General features: G+C 38.1%; 1 protein-coding gene across 2 annotated transcripts in view; it reads right to left on the reverse strand.

The window, feature by feature from the left end:
- Window positions 1-19699, reverse strand: part of LOC110947979 (synapsin-3-like) — a 154613-nt gene that overhangs the window by 127739 nt on the left and 7175 nt on the right. For both annotated transcript variants that reach the window (XM_051957584.1, XM_051957653.1), the window contains exon 2: window positions 7788-8251. In XM_051957584.1, coding sequence (XP_051813544.1) covers window positions 7788-8191 — 404 coding nt within the window. In that variant the 5' untranslated portion in view covers window positions 8192-8251. The remainder of the gene's footprint in view (window positions 1-7787; window positions 8252-19699) is intronic.

Consider the following 19699-nt stretch of genomic DNA (forward strand, 5'->3'; position numbering starts at 1 on the left):
GCTGCTTCTACCTGCAGCCTCTGAAGTGGCCTCTGAGACTCGGTGACATTTGAAATTAACAGTCTGAGAAAGGTCTGGGATTTACGGCCACTTTCTGAGCATTTATTAAACGAGGCGGGCGTCAGGACATTTAGAGCCGTGACCTCGCGCTGCTGCGGGTTTATCTTTAACAGACGCTCTTACAGCTGACATTTGGTGATACCTTGCAAATGAACCACTGAAGAACAGGTGGATCTGGAGGAGAGGAAGAACGAAAGACCATAATCTGCTACAGACTGAAGAGATTCTTCTATAAGAGGAATTAAAATGTTCTTCATTTTATTCTGATACTGAAACCTAAGCCTCAGAACCTCTTAATCTGCAGGTGGATTTGAAAAAACATATTTCTAAAAGAAAACCGCCAGAATTATACCATTTATCACAGTCAGAAACTCTAAAATTAGGAGTAATTCTATGATTTTCAACTTTTTTAATGGTGTATCTCAAGAAGAAATTTGCTCAAAATCATGATGTTTCCTCAAAATCGTTTAATTTATATTCTTCATTTTTAAAAAAATCCCAAAACTCAACCCTGTGGCTGAGACAGATTCTGTAAAAAGTGAAAAAATGTGTGGTCTACACTACAACTGTGAAACCATTAGTGACTGAGCTGCAACAAACAGTTAGTTGACAAAAATTCAGGGTTTCTTCAGCTGAACTGCAGGTAGTGTTCACATCGCAGTAAAATATCTACAGTATGCAGAACCCCCGTTCATGTCCAGTGTTGCTGTGCACCACATTTGCTTCTGCTGGTGAATTTAAACCTATGAATCATTTCACTGTGAAGAATTTTAATCTGCGTGTGACTGAAGTGAGAGAAGAGTGTTTGAGATGAACCTCAGCAGCTGTCAGACGTCTCCATCTGCTGGTCAAACAGTCGTCACAGCATCAGAAGAACTGAGATCTGAGAGGATTTAGGTGAACTACAGTGACATCTTGTGGCAAATAATGGAAATGTTCAAGTTCAAAAGAATGAAGAGAGAAATATTGAGTGCTGTACTGGGTTAAAAGCTGTTCTAGCAGCAAAATGAGACAATAGAGGGGATAGGATCAGTGTTCATGTACAAATGATGAAATAATGGTTTTCCAAATTCGTAATGAATCTCTCAAGTCCAAAAACTCTGCCAGCAGGTTTGGAAGACATGCTATCTTTACAGAAACGGCCAAAATTGCAGCCACAAAAACCATAAGAGATAACTGTCAAATTATTCACTCTGCCATGGTCCTCGGACTACTCATCTGTGACATAACATTGTGTCATAAAACTTGAAAATATCATTTTCTACCATAATCTCGCTGAAATAATAATAAAAAACCACCAAAAAACAACCATTTACTCAAATCAGCTTCTGTACAAAGCTAATAATTCTGAGCTCCGTGGTGCATTTGAGAAGGCACTAGTGACAAGTTTTCTGTTTCATACACTGAGGGAACAAAATCTAGAAAAACAGTGTTAAAAAAACACGTTTTAAAAATGTTACAAAAGTGTAATGCTCAAAACCTGCAAATTCTGTGAAAAAGAAAGCAAGTATCTATAAAATAATAACATCGTGCAGCCAATTCACAGACTATAAACAGCAATGTTATGGTGATACACTGTAAAATAACTAAGAATTGTGGAAAATATTGACTTCTGATGTGAACATTATGTTTAGTTTTAGCCCCCACAAATTAAAACTTCTTTTGTGATTTTACTAGATATTATCAGTAATTTAACAAAGCAGAAAATATGTAAAATAACAGTTTAAAAAACTACATGAAATTTTTCAATCCTTAATATACCTAATTAAAGACTGTAAGAATCTCTTAAATAACATTTTTATTTAAATACAAAAAACTGAAAATAGTCAAAATAACAAGTAACAGCAAATTGCTCCAAAAAAAAGCAACAGTTAAAAACTTTGATTTTTTTGCAGTGTATCACAGAATACACATCAGAAAAACAATGCAATGTCTGTTTCCTCTAATATAGTCCAGCCTCAATAAATACAGTCAGAAATAACCTGAAACTCACTTTGCATGTTAATTTCTGAAAACTGCTTTTTTCTGATCAGTAAAAGTAGAAAAAAAATATCCAATCGTGATGATTTTCTACATTATTCCTTTGATTTTGGCTCTCAGGAATAAAAAGCCAAACATTTAAACATTTTCTTAGCAGCTCTGTGGAACAAACATCCTTTTATCTCCCATTCAGTCTGAATTTTACTAAAACCAGTGAAATTATCCGTCAGTGTACGAGGCAGACAAAGCACATAATGAGAAGCTGTCACAGACAAACACAAAGATCTGAACATTTGCTGCTAGACTTAGGGAACATCTTTTCATCCAACAGCTTTCGATTTTTTCATGAAACGCTGCTTTTAGGAAACAAGGAAAGCTGCGAGAAAGACGCTTCATAAAGTTCTTGCTTTGTCTGATGTTAAAGATTCCCTCCAGACATGTTTGAAGAAATAAAAACATTTCTTAATTATCCACATAAGCTTGTGCAAGTTGCATACTGGATCTAGTTTGTTTTGCAGACAGTTGTGATGCCTGAAGATGCATTTTAACCTACAGTACACATCTTAAATGAACTTCGGTTCCTTTAAAGTGGAGTTGTATCTATATTCAGTGCGTCACAGTCAAGTCAGGAAGCTCATTTACGTACTGCTGTGAACGGGGTCAGCAGCAAAATGTATTTCAGCCCCCTAATACAAAAAAAAAAATCACTATCTGTTGAAGCTATATTTAGAATGCTCTCACAGCTTCATCTTGCCGTCAGACAGTGCTTTAATTTGGCGGTACATTTCCTCAACTTCCCTGCCAGCGGTCGTCTGATTCGTCAGACTGCAGGTGCAGTTGCTGTCGACAGATAAGAAAGTGATGCAACCGATCGCTTTTAGCTCAGTCTTCCAGTGTCAAACTGCACAGTGAAGCTCAACCGTCCAAATGAATTAACACGCAAAACACATTAAAAACTCATATTCAGTCCTTTTAAGCAAATTACTGAAAGTTTCACATGTTCCCACAATGTATCTTTTTCAGTTTAAAATATTACAAAGTTGGTTCATTTTGCCATAACTATATAACTTCTGGTTTTATTCCTGTTCTAAACTGGCTGTTTTAGTGCCTTTAAATGCAGCTGAACTGCAGCTGTGCCCGTCCCCTTCAGGAAGAAGACTACCTCTGTGTCTGTGATTGACATGATGGAGTAAAACTGTTGTGATTAACTGAGTTAGACCAGGACTTTCTTTCGCTTCAGACGTTCTCCCTGAGCATTTTACATCGTTGTTGTGAAAATTCTCAGCTCAGAACTTGTTTTTGTTAATGTGTCTGGTGAGTTATAAAACCAGCTGCTGGTTAACATGTTGTCTTAATGGGCTGCTTTTCAGTCATTATTTCAGACTTATTCTGTTGTCCGACAACATAAACAGAAAAATATGTAAACAAGAACAGTTTCATTAAAAATTTAGCTGCATTAAATTGCAGTTTTTATGAGCCCAAGGAGCAGGAGAGAAGCTAACAGATGTAAATACCAGCTGAGTTTAGGTTTAATTGAAGCCCGAAAGCACAGTAAACCACTTGGTCCTTGTTTATTGATTTAAATTAAAGCTTCTACCATCTCTGAATGTCTCTTAGTGTTACAGTATCCTCAGAGCTCTGACCTGTGGGCATATAAACAATGGTAACATTAGCTGCATTAGCCACAGAACATGCTAACATTGAGGATTTTCCTATTGTTGCAGTGACAATGCCATCAAAAATCAAAGTAATCAACTGAATCTTCAGTTCCTCAGATTCTAGAAGTGCATAAAGACTCTTGTGTTCACTCTTGCGGCCATTTGGTGAGTTTTAGAGTTTTGTCGAAGCAGCTCTCGACGGTATTTAACCTGGAGAACTGTGAGGTAGCTGTACTTTTTGAATGTGTCACCTGGAAGCGGTGAAGGATTACAAAAAGTTTGAACTAGACAACTATTGGTTCCTTAGTTTATACACAGAAACTGAATAAAACTCCTAGTAAATTAGACCTCCATGTACAATACCATTCAAAAGTTTGGGGTCACTTAAAAATGTCTTTATTCTTGAAAGAAAAGCATTATTTTTCAATGACGATAACATTAAATTAATCAGAAATATGGTCTAGACATTGTTTAAGTGGTAAATTACTATTCTAGCTGGAAACAGCTGATTTTTAATGGAATATCTCCATAGAGGTACAGAGGAACATTTCCAGCAACCATCACTCCTGTGTTCTAATGCTACATTGTGTTAGCTAATGGTGCTGAAAGGCTAACTGATGATTAGAAAACCCTTGTGCAATTATGTCCATGAAAAAAAAACTGTATTTTCATGGAAAAGTTGTTGAAACACTGCCTTGCTGACCCCAAACTTTTGAACGGTATTGTATATAACAACCACAAAACACAACAAAATGGATTTTCCCCATATGGAACTTTGAGTTTTCGTCACTTATGAAAATCTAAGCAACTTGTGCAGCAAAAACCTTACACTCGTCTCCAACTACTCTTTCCAACAAACAGTGGAAACAGGACACCACACCATATGCCTGTTTGGGGTTGTAATCCATGACAACAACAACACAAACTCTGAATCAACACCTTTTCATCACAGTTTGTTTGTTTTGTTGTTAACTAATGACTGGCCATGACCTGAACAGTGTTTCAGGGTGAATTTAGTGATGCATTTTGATAAGGAATAAGGGGTGGGACTAGATAAGTTCTTTTACTTCTTCCTACACCCTTTTTCGAACAAAATCTGGTTATGAAATTGATTATTGGTAGTACAAAAAAAAATGCTGTCATAGCTACAATTTTATTTTATTTTGTTGTATATGTATAAATTATACATATATGTATGTATTGTTTTTATTTTGATCCAAGTGAATATGACAGTATCATCAAAAACAAAACTTCACAACAGTAGGTTGTATTGCCAGGATGTTGCTCTGTATTGCATTATCTCACACATGTGCTGCTCAAACCACAGTCCTTCACAAAAAGTACCAAACCAAAGCAGATGAACACTTGTCTGTTGTCATTCTTGTGTCTTTATTTAAGTAACTCAGTCTGTTTAGATGAATTGAAGCTGCTGCTCCTCTACAGACTGAGGTTCATCCCCCCTGACGGCTCATTTCAGAAACACCAGACCATGAAGAGAATCGAGCCCTTTTGGGATTTCAGCCAGCCGGCTTAAAGAAAAGAGGACGCCTTCCAGCTTTACAGAAAATTGAGAGCAATCTCTGGGCTTTTGACACGATTGTCAGCGGGGAGCTTTAATTTAGAGATCATTTTTAGACCCCGACCCGCTCTCCCCTGCAGAGGAGGCTGCTGTACGTAATGATCCCCTCTAATTCTGTAGATAAATTCAAAGGGCTGGATGTGGCTAATAACAGCCTCATCGAGGTCGATCTGCCAGCAAATGTCAGGCAACAGAATAACAATTCATGAAATGAAAGAGCGGGTTATCGATCCGGGGAGACAAACATGATAAACGGGGCTGCTGCATGTCTTGGCTGCAGCTCTGGAAATCAATTCCTCCGGCTAAAGGCAGCTGATATCGGCCTCCAACATTCATACATGTGCTGCTGCCGAGAGATGAACCCATCTCGTCTAATTAAAGCCCATTTATTTTCCTGTCATCTCCTTTGAAGAGGACTTTTTCCCTCTCGTTACCATGACGATTTTTATTCCGGCACAGAGCTAAAGTGCGAACCTGCTGAAGCCAAGGACGTTTGAATCCGTTATAAACAAAAAGATGTCTCATCGTTTTCAAAACTGAAGCAAAACAATCGTTTTGATTTAGGACAAAAAAAAGTCAAACCAAGCCACTTACTAGGTAGAATTTTTCGTCACATGGCAATGAATTCTGCTTAGAATTTGCTCAGAAGTTGTTTCTAAAGTTGCATCTTAAAGCTGCTCTTTGGTCAAAGTACGAGAAAATTGGGCATGTTTTGTTTGTCACATTTTTACTCACTATGGACTCATTTTTCACTGCAATTGAAACTCCTGCATCTCTATGGAAACAGAACAACCATGAATAGAAGCAGAGAGACCTATGAAATGCCTTGTGAAAAGTATACTAAAATTATGTAATTTAAAAGGGAAAAAATAAAGTATACTTTCTTAGATTTTTTATTTTACAAAACTAAAATTTAAATGAACTCAAGATGTACAACAAGATGATGTACAGATGTTCCCAATACAAAAAAAGGCTCTGTATTCTACATATGCATATTTTACTACTTATATTTTTAATTTGCTTTCATGCTCGTGTTCTCTGCTTTGTTGAAACACAGCCTGCAGTTCATCTGAATCCTGAATTTGGCTGAAGTCCCTGAATTTTTTTACATATAACTGTTGGTCTCAGTTGAGTCACTGATGGCTTCTTGGTTGCACACAGTAAGGCAGTTTTTTTTGTTTTGTACAGAATCTTTAATTTTTTAAACAAAATTTGTAGAGTTTTAGTGATTTCTCTGAAATAAATGTAACAATAGATTCAATGAAACATTGTGTCTCAGATGAGTAGTTCAAAGGGCGTCGGAAAGCTGACAATCTGATGAGTTTGCCATATTTATGAGCTGACTTGTCCTTTTGATCCACAACTTTCTCTTCGTCTGCACTCATTTGGTCAGACTGACTTTGTTGTTTTATTGCATAATATCATCGAAAAGCAACCTGTTAAATTTTCTCATGTAACTTGCAGATTGGTTTTCAGGGAGATGATCTGAAGTTGCATTTAAGTGAAACTAGTGAAAATTCCATTGAACATTTTTTTTAATCCATCTGTCCAAAAGCAAATGAGTGCATGCACCCAAATAAACTATTCTGCTAGAGATGAGAAGGAACAACATTCTGGCTCAATTTAAAATGCAAATGCATGGTAATTATACATGTGAATGTCTTTCTGCTGGCACCTACAGTGCTTAACAAATTTATAAGACCACCTGTCATAAAAACAAGAATCCCTTCTGGACTGAACCTGACTGGTTGTGGGTTCATTTACCAAGAAGACAATGACCCCAAGCACACTTCAGACCTGAACAGAGACTACTGGACCAAGAAAAAAAGAATCTGGAGCACTGGAACTGATGTACTGGCCAAGTCAAGACTTGAATCCTGTTGAACAGATCTGGGATTTATTGAATCCAAAAATCGATCGCACAAAAGTTTCATCCAAAGCAAATCTCTGGGAACAGCCAGAAACCATTTGGAACTCAATAACAAAAGAGACTGTGGAAAAGAACATAAAAACAACAGCAGCAAGAATGCAGCTGTTATCAGGACTAAAGAAGGTCATCGAAAATATGAAGATTTTTGGTTAATATATGTGAATAAAGACTGTTTAGTTGCTCCAGTTTGTTATTTACCTCATAAATAATAATACAAGTTTAGTTTGAAAGAAGTTTTTAACAGACTTCTAATATATTTTCTTGTTTTTATGACAGGTGGTGTAGTAAATTTGTCTTACAGAGGTTCAACTAAAGAAAGACAGGAGAACAAGAAAACAAAGTTTGATCTGTCAGTTCCTATTTCCAGATTCTGCTCAGCTTCACGTAGCAGAACTGTTTAAATGCTCTTTCCACTCGGTGAAATCAGTAAGTGAGCCAAGATGTTCACTGATGGAGCAAAACTTTAAATGAATTGGAAGAACCACTAAAAAACAAACACCCCACAGCTCAGTTCATTATTTGTTGAACTGATCTTCAGAAAACCAGCAGCATAATGTGAATGTATTCATTTTCCACTCACCAGTCTGTGTGCTGGTCGTCGATCACCAGCAGGATCTTGGGTTTGCGTATCACAGGTTTGGCCGGCTGACTTCCTGCTGCAGAGGCGCCTTCAGTTGCAGAAGCTGCCGCCGATTTAGCGTGAGCAGCGGCAGCCACGTTCTGGGCCATTTGGGCGCTCTTCACCACGCTGGAGAAGGAGCTGAGGAAGCTGCCGGACCCGGAACCGGAACCGGAGACCGGGGCCGATCCGGAGCCCTGAGGCTGGGTCGGGAGGCTCGGGGGCTGCCGCCTCTCTGTGGCCGGGGAGGCGGGGGACGAAGTGGACGAACCCGGCGGCGTCGGCCTCTGCAGGTCCATCATGTAGCCGTTGGGGAGGTTGGCCACGAAGCTGCTGTCTGACAGGCGCCGGCGAAGGTAGTTCATGGTGACGGGCTGGTGGGTCGGTCAGGCCAGAGGAGGTGAGGGGGAAGAACACCTGAGGTCCTTCACAGGAGACAGAAAGACAGGAAGAGTTCTTTATTTGTCATTTTACCTCACCTTAGAGTTCTGTTTTAGTCCTCTGAACCCTAAAACCCACCAATATGTTTAAAAGGCATGTTGTTGTTACAATATCTCCAAAACTATACCATTTGTCTGAGCCAGAAACTGGAAAAGAAGAGGAAATTGTGTAGTGTGCAAAGTCTCATTGGATTGGGAAAAGTCAAAGCCTAAAGTGATGATCTTTCATCAAAATCACCGAAATTAGCAGTGCTTTAAAAGGAATTCATAGTACTCCGTTAATTCTCTGCATCACCAAACCGGTTGGTAAGTATGAAAGGCATGTCAGCAAAATTACAACTTTTATCAAAACCAGAGATTATAAAAATAAAAATAGTCACCAAACTTTTGATTTGGTTATTATTTGAACTAACCACCTGCTTGAAATCATGTTTTTTTTTTACAATCAGTCACAACATTTCATGTTTCATTTAAATTAAAAATTAAAATTCACCTAAAAATAGCTGTTTGCTCCAACCAGATTCTGTAAAAATATAAAAATTCTGAACTCTTCAGTTCAATAGAGAAGCCATTATTAACTGTGCTGCAACCAACAGTAGCAGGACAAAAATTCAGACGTTTCGGCTGAACTGCAGGCAGTGTTTACACACAGCAGATAGGAGACAAGTATGAATAAAAAATCTAAGTAATCTATAGAATGTTGAGTCACTATTGTTCTCCAGTATTAGTATCACCTGAGGGCATGTGGAAAAAATGTTGATTCCAAGTTATTTAGTTATAAGTTTTATCTTATTTTGGCAAAATATTAATACTGTAACAGTAATTTATGTGCTTTTGCAACAAATTAAAGCCATTGTAGCAGCTACATAGCGAGATATTTCACTGAGAAAGGTTTTAGACGCTTCCAAAAGTGAGTAAAATAAGATTATTGTAACAACACATAACTCTGGAGTGTTGATAAGCTAATTAACAAATATTCTGATAATTGATTAATCACTTTGAGTGAGGTTTTAAGAATAAAAAGTCTGAATTTTCTAATTCCAGCTAATTAAAAGTGGATATTTTCTGATTTATTTATTCTTCTGTGACAGTAAACTGACTATCATTAGGCTCTGGATGAAATAACACTAACTGACATCTGTCACCATTCTGTGACACTTTTAACTATCAGCTAATCGATTCAAAAAATAACAAACAGATTGTTCAACAATGTAGACAATTACTGGCTGCAGTCAGAGCAAAAGTTGCTGAGGAGTGGATTTTGTGGCAGAAGATTCTCCCAGGAGCAAACTGCTAAAAATACGACACTCTTCTACTTTCTAATGTTCACACTAATTAACAAACATCGGATCTCTGGAGAAACCTGGAAAACCCTCATGTGTCGCGTTTATAAAGGTGCCAGACGGGAGCTGATGCTGCTGTTATGTTGGAAAAGGTATTCTGCTGGGAGTTTAATTTGCATAAGATTAAGAGAAAACCGCTGGCAAATAATTCAGTGACACAGCAGTGAGGATGCAGAGTTGGAAGGGATTCACAGCTCATTTCATTGTAAAGCAGATAGAGCCCGCTGGGAGAAAGCAAACAGTTACATAAGACGTGGAAGTCAGTGTGGCAGAGAGGAGACATTCGAACAGATTAGCTATCAGTGAAACAGGGATGCTGCAGAGAAGAAACTCTTAAACCTGATTAAAACTGGGCTGTGCTCATAGTAAATGGAGCTCGGATGAGATGAAAGTGCATTTCTTATCGAGGCGTCACGTCCCAGGCGACGAGACGGTGTTTGGAGCTGTGTTTCTGTAGTTAAAGGGGGAGGAGGGCCTAACAAGCCCAACGCTGCAGGAAAATACGTTTCATCTTGACAAGTTAATGTAGTCGGGCGATCGCCATCAAGATGTCTGAAAGATGCAGATTCTAGATTGAAGGCAAAACCTCACATCTGAGCCAAACTGAGACTGCAAAGTAGGGCTGGGCGATATGGCCAAAAAATAAAATCGCGATTTTTTTTCAGCCATCTTGGACGATTACAATTCTAATCGATTTTTGTTGTTTCTTTGCGGTCTGTTTGCTATGGCTAGTGCTAGCCATACCGCACTCCCGTAGCTACGGGCACTCTTCCCATTCTGTAGGATGCCTCTGTTGGAGGTGCTGAAAGAGGTTAGTTGTGCTGCTACTCTTCGTTTTCACAGTACTTTTGCAAACCTTGCACATGACTGTAGTTTGCTCCATGTCAGTCTTGTCAAAGCCGAACCACTTCCATATAATCAATGTAACACGAGGCCCTTTTCTCGCGGCCAACTCTTCGTCTGCTGTTCTGTCCGCCATGACGGGGGTGAGAGTGTTTTGGCCGAAGGAGATAAGAAGTGGAAGCAAACGCCAGTGCATAAGTCATGAAAGGCAGAAGAAGAATCTGTATTGTTATATATTTAAGCTCTCCTCGATTCCACGATTTGGCAAATTTTCAAATCGTCAGGTTTTAAAAATGCGAATTAATCAAATTAATTAAAGCAGCCCTACAGCAAAGTGTTATTCTTCTAATGGTCAGAGCTGTTAGCAGCGTTCTAATGAACGGTCAATGGTTTGACTAATTTCTGACCTTAACGTTGAATCAATATCTTGCACTTTTAACCACAATATTAAAAGACAGACTATAAAAAATGCTAAAACTCTGCAGCAAAGGTGACAGAAAAATACATTCTAAATGGTAGAATACTGTAAGATTTGAAACTGGAAAAAACTATTTTAAAAAAGTGACAAGTATCTAATATAATCCAGTCCAATTACACGTTCAGACATTGTGGAAGAACTTGACTACAGATTTTAACGTGGACAATATGTGCAGTTTTGGTCTGTTTTGTGCATTTTTTTCCACAGTCAACATGTAAATAAAGTATTTACTATTTTCCTTAATATTCATCATTTTTATTTTTAACAACAGCAAACAATGATTTTCTGCTGATTGAAATACAAGATTTATATTGTATTTAAATATTTTTTCCTGTGGTTTTATATTATATTACATTATAAATGCAGATGTAATACCAGATTGGATCACCAGGGGACCAGAAGAGGTAGTCACTTCCATGTTGGCATTTTGGGGGTTTAGTCAGTATAGAAGCACCATGATAAAGACTTATATGAGGCGTAATAACTTCCAGTCAGTGCGCAATTATTAAATTTAGCTTTGATACACTACGACAATGACACTAAATCCCATTAGCGCATTAACCAACTCTATTAGTAGCTTTTTCATACCATCCACTTCAACGTTGTTCTGTTACACCTTTCGATGAATGAATGAATGAATGAATTTTTTTTATTATTGTGTGTTACATACATTAAGTATGCCCAGCCCCAACATGGGCATATAAGACACCAAAATAAACATCAAACCAGTTGCTAGACAGCAGGCACGATGAACACATTTCAAATTTCAAAAAGCACCACTACTGGAGAATGTGCTCGATTGCACTCAAAGAACAGATCAGGAACCGTTTGAGGAACACGACCAAGAGCCTCCAAAGTTCTCAAAACTCAAACCAATCAATCATCCAGCCATCCAATATCTATACACCATTTATTCCTCATTCATTAGAGTTGCAGGGGGGCTGGAGTCTATCCCAGCTGACGTAGGGCAAAGGCAGGGGACACTCTGGACAGGTCCTAATCAATCATCCATTAGAAATAGCTCTATCCATGGAGACCATATCCTGCAACCCAAGGGAGTCAATGTCCATGTTGGAGCACCAGGGGTTGACATGTTAATACTAATAAAGGAACATGGTGGTAACGACTGGTGGACGATGACAAAGCTCTGTGGTTTTATTCTCTACAGTGTATATACAAACAAGTATACATATACATATATATATATATATATAAACAATATCTGCCAATATACCCATATCAGAATTTCTTTGTTCCTAAAATGTGTTTCAACCCCAAAATCCAGAATCAGTCGGGCAGTACTCGTTTCAATGCAATGTTCTTTTGGGAAACGTTGGGATCTTGGCATTAATGTGGATGATAATTTGACATATATCACCCAGTTAAATATTGTTTTGGTACCTTCCAATGACAACATCACCACTGAACAATGTGCTCCATCACACCAAAAGAACTGCTAGAGGAGCACGACCAAGAGCCTCCAACGTTCTCAAAACCCAAATCGATCCATCATCCATCAGAAAAAGCTCTATCCATGGAGGCCAGGAAGGAACTCAATGGCCATGGTGGTGAACCAGGGGTCGACATGTTCAAATTAATAAAGCAACATGGTGGTAATAACTGGTGGACGAGAACAAAGCTGTGGAATATTTACCTCCATCCAATTTATTCTCTCAGCAGCATCACTTCCTAATTAGTTATCTCTGCCTGGGTTGTGTGGACAGCAATAAAATACAGAAAATCATCAGAGTAATCCTTAATTCTCGAGTTTGTGGGTGTTGCGGTGTTTCGCCCGGGGGTATTTCAGTGAGGAAGATGTTTGTTGTTGTGACAACTAACAGTAACAACAGGAGATGTGAGATGCCTCCCAGCTGTGGGGATGAACACTGTATCCCATCACAGAGTGAACGGGCTTCCCTCTGAGAATTATACTCAACATAAAGCTCCTCCTCCGCAGCAAAACCGCCGTGGCTTATGTCAAATTATACAGAATTGCTAGAAAGCAGACAGAATGAAGACAAACAGTGGCAATTAGAGTCACAGATGCCCCCCCCGACTGCCAGCTCCGGCCTCCTTCTAACCGATCCATCCCACCGGACAGATAAGGAGCGCTGGAAATCACTACCTTTACACCACTGGCACTTTCTCAACACCCCATAAGCTGCTTTCTGTCTGTGCCTGAAGCTATTAGGTCCTTAAAGGCTTCTTATTTCCACACTGGGAGCAATCCGGTGTTAGTGCTGACCTGGTGGCAAACATCACCGATAAGACTGTGTTAGAAAAACCAAGTCGCAGAAAGAGGGTCAAACAGAGAATAGAGAGTTCCGGATTCGTTCAGCAAAGCTCCTGTGGTATATTAAAAATGTAATACCAACGTACGTATTCATGCTCTTTGAATAATCCTTGTGTTGTAGTTTAACCCTCTGAACCCCAAGCAGTGATTGAAAAAACGGTTTATCACGGCAATAAAAAAAATCCTGCACCTCTATGGCAACAGCACAACCATGACTAGAAGCAAAGACAACTCAGAAATAAACAGTAAAAACTAAAACATCTGTAGCCATTTTGTAGGAGATCAAGGACTGTCAGGAAGTTGAAATTCTACTTGTTCTGCCTCTAATAAATGTTGTACTTTTGGTGTTACTTTGGAAAGAAAACCCACATGCGGGTTTAGAGGAGCCAGTTGAGGATCATCGTAAAATTCAACAATGCAGCTTTAATGTCAAAATCATATCTGATGCTCATTATTTCCAGACGGAGAGTCGTTGAGTGTCACTGAGCAGCATGAAAGTCCTTAAACACCTCGCTGCTATAATGACGGGGAGGTGCAGGATAATACCACACCAGACTCTGAGATCCCCGCTGATCAACACTGTGCGGATTTCTATATTTAAAAATCTCGTAATCTCGAAGAGAGGACGCGAGGGGACACGGCAGCTCCTTCGCTTTTCACATCCGATCTGCGAATCTGTTAAATCCATCGCCGGTCTGTGAATTTACACATCAAAGCCTGTTAGATTTGTTGACCAGCCGATACAAAAAAGACTTCTTTGACCATTCAATATCCCCGTTCTACTCGCACTGATCCCATACTGTGGCTTATCGGTGGCTATCAGATGTATAACAAGAGGCTTAGTGGCTCCTCACTCCGGTTTTCAAGTACCTTCCTCTTTTAGCAGCTCACAGCTTGAAAGCACATTTATCTGAAAGTGGTGGAAAATTGAAGCGGAGTAGAGATGATCGAAGCAGCATCCGTCACATTTTATCTTTATTTCGGGTATAGAATAAAAAACTGGGAGTTTAAGAGGAGTTATCTTCAGAATTACTTGGTTTTCCTTTATTTATGTCACAGAGAACATTTCTGGGTGTTTTCTTGACATTTTTATTCACTATGAACTAATTTTTCACAGCAAAATGAAGTCCTACAGCTCTGTGGAAACGGCACAACCATGACTAGAAGTAGAGAAACTTAAAAATGTCTTTTGTGCAGTAAGACAAATCTAAAATGTCATAAATCATTAGGAGAGAAAAGCTAAAGTTGAATTTCTTTGATTATTCAAGTCACAAAACTTGAAAAAAATTGAATCAATAAGACGTAAAACATTTTCCAAGTCCCTACAGGTATTACCAATACTGCATAAAACATTTCCCTACATAATACAGATATTTTACTACTTTCGCTTTCAATTTGTTTCTATATTTTCCTCCTATCTGCGGTAAACACTGCCTGCAGTTCAGCCCCCTTCAACTGAAAAGTTCTTGATTTCTTGCCATGTTTTGTATGTTGCAGCTGAATCATTCATGGCTTCACAGTTGTGTTGAGGAAAGCAGAATTTATTGTTTTTCACAGAATTTTCATGTTGCACGTCGTTCATTTTTGGGATATCTTCAAATAAATCATATTGAACAAACTGATTTTGAGGAAATATCACAGTTTTAAGCTCAGATTTGGTTAATCAGTCGTTGCTTTTTATTGCGCTGTGAAAAGCAGAATTCTTTGGTTATACAGAATCTGTTTAAGTGCACAAAGTTTATTTTTGGTAGAATATTAAATGAAACATGTAGAATGAAGTGATTTTGACAAATTATCACCACTTTAAGATTCGATTTGGAACGTAAAGTCCCACATGATAAGTTAAAGTACCACTACAAAGTTGAAAATCAGACAACTCCTCCTGCTTTTACAGTTCATGGCTCTGATAAATGATGCAATTTTGGTGATTTTTTTAAAAGACAGTACACCTTTCAAATTTGTAGATGGCTTTTGGAGATCAGAGGATTAATTTTAGGCTTCAGTGTTAGAATGAATTAAAAAACACTAATATATTTTTGGAGGAATATTAACAAAGGGCCTCAGTGTTTAAGCATTTTTATTGTCTTTCTCCAGATCCACCCTTTCTGTGGTGGTTTATTTTTGGCTACGTCTTAAATGATGCGATTTTTATAAAATATTACAATTCAAAGCTTAGATATTTCTGTTGAAACAGTTCATGGAATGCCAGAAAGTTGAAAATCTGACCATATTTTTGGTTTTTATAGTTTCTTTCTATGATAGATAGAATTGTATTTTGTTTTTAAAGGATAACATACTCTTCAAATTTGCTGACAGGTTTTGGAGTTCAGAGGGTTAACTTTTAAGTTTCAGTAAATAAAATTAAGAAAAAAAATTTTAAACTTGAATGAGTGTTCAGCAGTATTTGCACTTCAATTCTTTCTCTTTGTGGAGAATTCTGATAAAACATTCTACTTTTACACTTATTTGTCTCTTGAGACAGTTCATCATAGATGAGCAGTTCATGGACCATCGGAAAGTTGAAAAAGTTTTTTTTTGTTTGTACAATTTCCTTTTATGATAAAGAGCTTGACTTTGGCAATCTTTTTAAAGATTTCAAACTCACCAACAGGTTTTGGGGTTCAGAGGTTTAAATTTTAGGTTTCTGTGTTAGAGTAAAATAAAAACACTTTTAAAGCGTGATTTATTTTCACTTTATTTGTTCACTTTGGGGAGAATAAGGCAATTTTGGTAAAACTAAAATAACTTTAAGCCTGGCTAATATTACCATTCAAACAGTACGTCACTATTTCATGGACCATCAGAAAGTTGAAAATTTACTGTTTTTTTCTATAACAAGGGGTGTAATTTTGGTGATTTTAAAATGACAGCCTCCCTCTGAAACTCCCTGGTGGGTTCTGAGGTTTACAGGCTTAATCTGAAAAGACAACAGCCTTTAAAGGCGTACAAAATTCTTCACACCTCACAGTAAAAAAACACTGACACATGCAGCATCACTGTCCATCGCTGTTAAACTGAAACAGGCTTACAGGGATCAGCGAGTCACTACAAGCTTTTGTTATTCATGACAGTCGGAGCAGAGAGCGTCGCCGGCTGGACTCAGAAATGAAACTGAGGTGGGAACGATGTGAAGCTGCGACGAGGAGGCAGAGAAAACCTGCCCCGAGGCATTCTGGGGATTATTAATACACGAGTGGGACCTGCTGCCAGATGGATGTCGGCGACAGTTGCCATCCTGAGATTTTACAGTGAGGGGCTGCTCTGTCGCCATGGTTACCGTACATCGATCACCATCCGGCAGTGATCAGACGGACGCTAACATTCATGGTCCCAGAGGATGACAGATCCCAACAAAACAACAGTTTAAACAACTGAGGAAAAAAAAAAATATACAAATGTAAAAACATGGAAATCTTAAAGGCAGACAGCCAGGAAATAGGCCGAGCCCATTTCTTGGATCCTCGTTAAATTTCCTTGACCTCTTCTGTAGCTCCGTCTTGCCTCCAGGCGCTCAGAATAATGAAATCATTGTTGTGCTTCTGCTTCCGTCCGATGCTTCCCTCTCCTCTACTTTGATATTCAACTAAAACCAGACTGCTGGGCTTCTTGGTTTCCCCTTAAATAAAATACAATAATTATTTACAGCATCTAAGATTATCTGACGTGAACATTTGACTCGATGGCACCAAAATATCTGTAACTGAAGAAGCAAAAATACCCTTAAAAAAATGTAAAAATCTGGACCTATGATTTATTCACTGCATTGTGCCGTCAGTGTGTGTTTGTATCATCGCTGTTATTAAATTATAATTATGTGTCAACTCACTTAATCATCTCTGTCCATCATTTTCTCCCTGTGTGAGTTTCCTCTATTTAACCACAAGTATTTTGTTTCTATCACATTTTTTCCTCACTGAGGGCTCATTTTTCACTACAATATAAAATCCTGCACATCTATGGAAACAGAACAACCATGACTAGAAGTAGAGAGAACTCAAGAAAGTGTTTTGTACAGTATGGCAAAAATCACAGCGTTATAAAAAGAATTTTTTTTAAAAAAAAAGAAAGAAAAATCACAGTTGAATTACTCTGGTTATTTATTTCACAAACATAAAAAACAAAAAAATGGAATTAATATGCAAAAAAATTTCCAAGTCTTCACAGCTGTTACCAATACTGGGAACTAAATGATGATTCTACATACTGTAGATATTTTACTATATATACTTTTAATTTGCTTCCTTGCTTTTCTCCCCTCTGCTTTGTGTAACACCGCCTGCAGTTCAACCCAGTTCAGCGTAAAAAGTCCCTGAATTTTTATCACATTACTGCTGATCATACCTGAGTTTTAGTTGTGCCAAAGAGTGCATAGATATTTTATTTTTTTGTGTGTAAATGTTCTATAATTTTTTTAAAAAAGCAAAAAAAGTTAGAACTATTTTGTTTTTGTGGTCATATCTCCCCAATCTGTTAAAATTTGACAAAATCTACTTTTCCCCCCATTTTTTGCAACCAAATACTTCATATTAATACTATTCTATCTTTAGTTTCGTATTATTGTGACATGCAGCTACATATACACTACCGTTCAAAAGTTTGGGGTCACTTAGAAATTTCCTTATTTTTGAAAGAGAAGCAGTTTTTTCAATGAAGATGACATTAAATTAATCAGTCTCAACATTGTTAATGTGGTAAATGACTATTCTAGCTCGAAATGACTGATTTTTAAGGGAATATCTACATAGGGGTACAGAGGAACATTTCCAGCAACCATCACTCCTGTGTTCTAATGCTACATTGTGTTAGCTAATGGTGTTGAAAGGCTAATTGATTAGAAAACCCTTGTGCAATTATGTTAGCACATGAATAAAAGTGTGAGTTTTCATGGAAAACATGATTGTCTGAGTGACCCCAAACTTTTGAACAGTAGTGTTATTCAGAAAATATCACCGACTTCTGCTTTATCAGTTTATTTGTTAATTTGGGACTTTTCATGACACTTTAAATTTTCCCCATAATTCATCTTAACCATAATCAAAGAATATTTGATCTATTTTTCCAATATTCTAGGTTCTAAATCAAAGACACGATGAGAAATAAGAGTGAAATTTTCAGGCTTTCATCTTTAAATGTTCCTGAGATATTGTCATTTAAACATCCTTGAATCCACAAAAAACTGGACTATCCCACACTGACTCATCTTTACATACCACTGACTGTATCCTACACCGTCCTGTTCAGGTTGTAACAACTAAACAGCATCAGACAAGGGTTTCTGCAGTCGCTTGGCAACCTGCCGCCTTTTTTCACCTTTAGTCCTACATGCAAGGCAGCAGCCCGACCGGGTAGCACAACGTTCCGACTTCTCAGGGAACGCTGATGTTGACATCATGAGTCATCGTTGTGTGTCGAGCACTCTGCCGCCTCCTTAGTGCTGCTGCGAGGAGGGAAAAATAAAGCATCTGCAGAGGCTTCCTCCAACAAACTGTCACTGTGCATTAACACCGCCACAATAAAAGCCCCAAACTTCACGACTCGAGCCAGAAAACTTCACATTTTTGCTGTTACACTGAATGCATGGTGTTACAGTTTCAGCAGAATATATTGACCATTATAGTATAAAATGACCTCTGCAAGACCTTAGCCAATATTCAATTTGCATTTTGGAAGCCATTATTGGGATTCCTATGCAAAAATAGCAGCTGGATTTTAATAAAACTCAAAAGTCTGAGTCAAATGTAAAGATACAAGAAATTCTGCATCTTTTCCAGCAACATTTACGCCACAACAGACTCCACACTATGAATATCACACTAGATTTTTATCAAACATGAGTGAAAAACACAATGACTGTGAGGAAAATTCTGCAATATTTCCATGTAAAAATGACTGCGATGCACACAACTGTGACGGCGTTCGTGCGGTCAACTGTTTTGGTCTGTGCTGTAAATCACAGAACAGAGAGTCTTCTTCTTGAAGGGGGCGTGGACAGATGCTAGTCAGCTGTATTTGAAGCTACAGACACTAAAACAGCTGCAAGGCATATAACCAGATGAAATAATGACAGATAAACAGGTCGGTAAGACAACATTTTAGCCAGAAGTCACTTCAGAGACATTTCTAAGCTGCTGTTATGACGACAGATTACTGATTTTATTCCTGTAATGTTGACAAATGCAAAAAAACACATTAGAATTTTTGCGCAAAAAATAGCTCGATTTTAATTTAATTGAAACAGCCAAGTGAAATTTGAAGATACAAGAAGTTCTGCAGCATCTTTCCAGCAACATTCACACCACAACAGACTCAACACTGGGACTAGATCGATTAACAGCCTGGTCCTTTATTGTGGCCAATATTTTTCGGTTTCCAGTTTGTCAGTATCGGTATTTCTACTGGCTGATTATTGATAAATTAAATGCTCTACTTCAAGTCTGATACAGCCTCCTCTTGTGGTCTCAGAAATGTCTCTCAAG

This window comes from Acanthochromis polyacanthus, chromosome 1 (genome assembly GCF_021347895.1).
Source record: "Acanthochromis polyacanthus isolate Apoly-LR-REF ecotype Palm Island chromosome 1, KAUST_Apoly_ChrSc, whole genome shotgun sequence".
NCBI lineage: Eukaryota > Metazoa > Chordata > Actinopteri > Pomacentridae > Acanthochromis > Acanthochromis polyacanthus.